Below are 3,491 nucleotides of genomic sequence, written 5' to 3'. Positions count from 1 at the left end.
GTGGCTGCTGGCTGCCTTCCTTCCTGCTCCGGCGGGGGAGGAGGAGGAGGCCGCTTGAGCCCCGCCGCCCGCCCTGCTCCTCCTGCTCCTGGGCCATGGCGCTGGTCACCCTCCAGCGCTCGCCCACCCCGAGCGCCGCCTCCTCCTCGGCCAGCACCAGCGAGGTGAGCCCCGGGCCCCAGACTCCCCGGGCCCCCCTCGGGGCCCTCTCCCAGGAGCCCGGGCCACTGCCTTGCCCTCCCGCCCGGATCAGGGCAGCAGCCCTGGGCCACGCTTGCTCCCGGCCGGGCGGGAGGGGAGAGGAGAGGAGAGGAGGGGGCCTCCTCCCGCAGCCCTGGCCCTCCGGGGTTGGCTCCCTCCCATGGCTCAGCCCCGGGGGCCTTGGCGGCAGCCTGCCTCCGCCTTTGGCTTCACCACTCCCCGTTGCTCTGCCGGCCCCAGAAGCCGGGCCTCCGCTCGGCAAGGCAAGGCAAGGCAGGCCGCCCCCTCCCGCGGGGCTGTGCCAGGCCTTCCAGGCCTTCGCCTTCTCCCCGGAGCCCTCTCTCTCCCGCACTCAGCCCCCCCCCTCCTGCTCCGCTCGGGCCCCACAACCAACGCCAACTCCCAGAATTCCACAGCCTTGTGCCGGGCCAGCCCAGTCATCTGGGTGCAGCCTTAGCAAGGGTTTGGAGGCTGGGGAACTTGGGTGCTCTGGGGAAAAGGCTTTCAGGCCCCCACAAGCCCCCCCCCCCGTTGCCTGCAAGGAGAAGCAGCCACTGGGGGGGGGGGCTGGGGAAGTGCTTTCTAGTCCACCCCTCCCTGCTGCTCCTCTTCAGCCTGCAAGCCTGGTCTTGGCAGGGGGAGGCTTTCCAGAAGGAGCCTGACCTGCCCCCCGCCATTCGCCCCATAAAGAGCCGCCCACGGTTCCACTCAGTGTGTAAGCCTGGCTCATAGCACAGTGGCATCTGAGCCCCCTGCCAACTTGGACCAAGGCTCTGCCCACTCACTGGCACAGAAGGGAAGCCTGACAACGTTTGCCGACTCAGATTTTAGGTGTTGAAGTCAACAAGCCACTTTCCAAAAGTCTGATCTACAGTACATGCATATGTTTCTTAACCCTGAAGCGTATGGGAAGGATTTCTTTTCTTCATTCTGGGCATTTGATGATGATGATGATGGTGATGATGATGATGGTGATGATGATGATGGTGATGTATGAACCAATTCATTTTGAATGCAGCAAGGCTGGGAAACCTTTGGTCCTCCAGCTCCTCTAGGATTTCCACTTCTGGTCAGCAGTGCATTCCCTTTCCCGGCTTTTGGGTTGTTCACTGCCCTGGCGTGGCTCTTAAGATCTCCAAGGAGGCCCTGGGTCCTCTGCTGCTCTGCTCAACTCCTGCAAACTCAGACTCTGAATGGAGTCCCTCCATCTTGCATGCAGCCTTCCTCTCTTTCGACCCCCCAATCATGCCTGCCTTCTCAGGATGTGTCCAAAGTACCACAACCTGAGTGTGGCCATCTTGGCTTCCAGGGAGAGTTCAGGCTTGGTCTTTTGGGCTGCTGTCCATGGCATCCTCAGCACTCTTCTCTTCTCCAGCACCCCATTTTGGATGAGTTGGTTTTCCTCCTACCCTCCTCCTTAACTCTCCAGCTCTCAGATCCATCGATGGCAACAGGGAATACGATGATGGCCTGGACGAGTCTAACTTTGGTGCTGAGTTGTATAGCCTTGCATTTGGGGATCTTCTCTAGTTCTTCCATAGCTGTCCTTCCCATTCTTAATCTTCTTCTGATTTCCCAACTGCAGTCTCCCTTTCTATCAGTGTTGGATCCCAAGTAGGGGAATTCTTGGACTATTTCTATTTCTTCGTTGTCTAATTCAAATTTGTGTCGCTTCTCTGTGGTCATTTTTTTGGTTTTCTTTCTGTTCAACATTAGGCCGGCCTTTGCCCTTTCTTCCTTGAGCTTTCTTAGTAGTTGTTCCAGGTCTTTGAGGTTTTCTGCTAGTAGTCTGGTGTTGTCTGCATAGCTCAGATTGTTGATATGCCTTCCTCCTGTTTTTCTTCCTCCTCCTTCTGTATCCAAGCTGGCTTTCCTTACAGTATGTTCTGCATAGAAGTTGAACAGGTATAGGGTGAAAGGATACAGCCTTGTCTGACTCCTTTGCCAACTGGGAACCATTCTGTTTCTCCATCTTCTGTTCTGACAGTAGACAGAGGGTCAAAAGGATAGGTTCCCTGCCTCAAGGAGCTTACCAACGGATGTACCTTATTCTGTCCAGAACCCTGTGATCCAGAATCCCCCAGAATACACCTTGCTGCAGCTTTGTGGCATACCTTCAGTTCTTATCTCTCTGGTCATGCAGCCTTGTTTGTCCCTCTCTTCCCCCAACGTCTGGTGGCTTCTGTGTGGCTCCATAAGGGAACAGTGGACCTTCCGCCCCACTAAGGCCGGTTCATCAGGACCAAACTAGGTTATTCAGCTTCATTCCATGTTTGGTGTGCCTTTTCTCTCAGGGACATTTCCCCTTCTACAAGGTAAAAAGATTTGCCTCCTCCTCACTGCCTTGGCTGCTCCCAAGCCCAACCTGTCCCTTCCAGCGTCTTCCTGTGCCTCTTTACTGAGATATAGCTCCCGCTGTGTTCGCTTGGCTTTACTTTCAGGGCCCAGTGAATACCTTTAAAAGAATGTTTTCTAGCAGCTTTCTAAAAGTTAACCTTTTCAATGTTTGGCCCTGTTGAGAGAGAGAAAGAGAGCAGGAGAGAGACACCACCTCATTGTGATCCCATTTACACGGTTGTAAACTGGCATTAATCCTGACTGAAGTCCTTGGGATTAAAGTGCTATGAGAACAGAGGGGTGTCAGGTTGGTTGCATCCCATCCGCGCGGCTGTGTGTTCTGTGGTAAATTGGGCTGCCCTTAGGCCTCCTCTTCCTTCTCCTGGATCAAGCTCTGCATAGGCTTCTGCAATGATTTCTGTGGCCCCACCTTCACGCAAAGAAGCTAGTGAGGAGATTTCATGCAGAGCCTCCTAGCGATTGGCTTCCAAATACATCCCCTTGTGTGGGTCAACGGGATCCAGGAATATATCACTGTTATATAAACAGTCTGCTCATTCAGGTCTTCATAGATACACTTAAGAGAGGGGAAAGGAGAGGATTTCTGTATTGGAGATTATATATATATATATATATATATATATATATATATATATATAGAGAGAGAGAGAGAGAGAGAGAGAGAGAGATATTCCACCTCAGCATTAGGAAGAACCTAATGGTAAGGCCTTTTGGACAGTGGAAGACACTGCCTTGGAGAGTGGCGGAGCCTCCTCCTTTGGTGGTTTTTCAAGAGAGGCTGGAAGGTCCTCTCTGCCAGGAAGGGCTTTGGTGGTGCCTTCTTGCAGGGCAAAATGGGGTCGCACTGGATGCCCTGGGGGTCTCTTCCAACTCTAGGATTCTATGAAATATTGGAAGGGCTGTCCTATGGAGAACCTTGTTTTCTGGAGCTC

At 53.9% G+C, this 3,491-nt stretch overlaps 1 protein-coding gene across 2 annotated transcripts in view; it reads left to right on the top strand.

Moving 5' to 3' along the window:
* Positions 1 to 12: 12 nt before the first annotated feature.
* SSH1 (slingshot protein phosphatase 1) overlaps positions 13 to 3,491 on the top strand; it is a 37,904-nt gene continuing 34,425 nt past the window's right edge. The window contains exon 1 of one of the 2 annotated variants that reach the window (XM_042441957.1): positions 13 to 164. In XM_042441957.1, the coding sequence (XP_042297891.1) occupies positions 96 to 164 (69 nt within the window). In that variant the 5' untranslated portion in view covers positions 13 to 95. The remainder of the gene's footprint in view (positions 165 to 3,491) is intronic. The other variant, XM_042441959.1, reaches the window with a different exon arrangement.

Source organism: Sceloporus undulatus, chromosome 10, assembly GCF_019175285.1.
Source record: "Sceloporus undulatus isolate JIND9_A2432 ecotype Alabama chromosome 10, SceUnd_v1.1, whole genome shotgun sequence".
NCBI classification, from domain to species: domain Eukaryota; kingdom Metazoa; phylum Chordata; class Lepidosauria; order Squamata; family Phrynosomatidae; genus Sceloporus; species Sceloporus undulatus.
The sequence above is the reverse complement of the archived record's forward strand: the minus strand, read 5'-3'. Positions and strand labels throughout refer to the sequence as shown.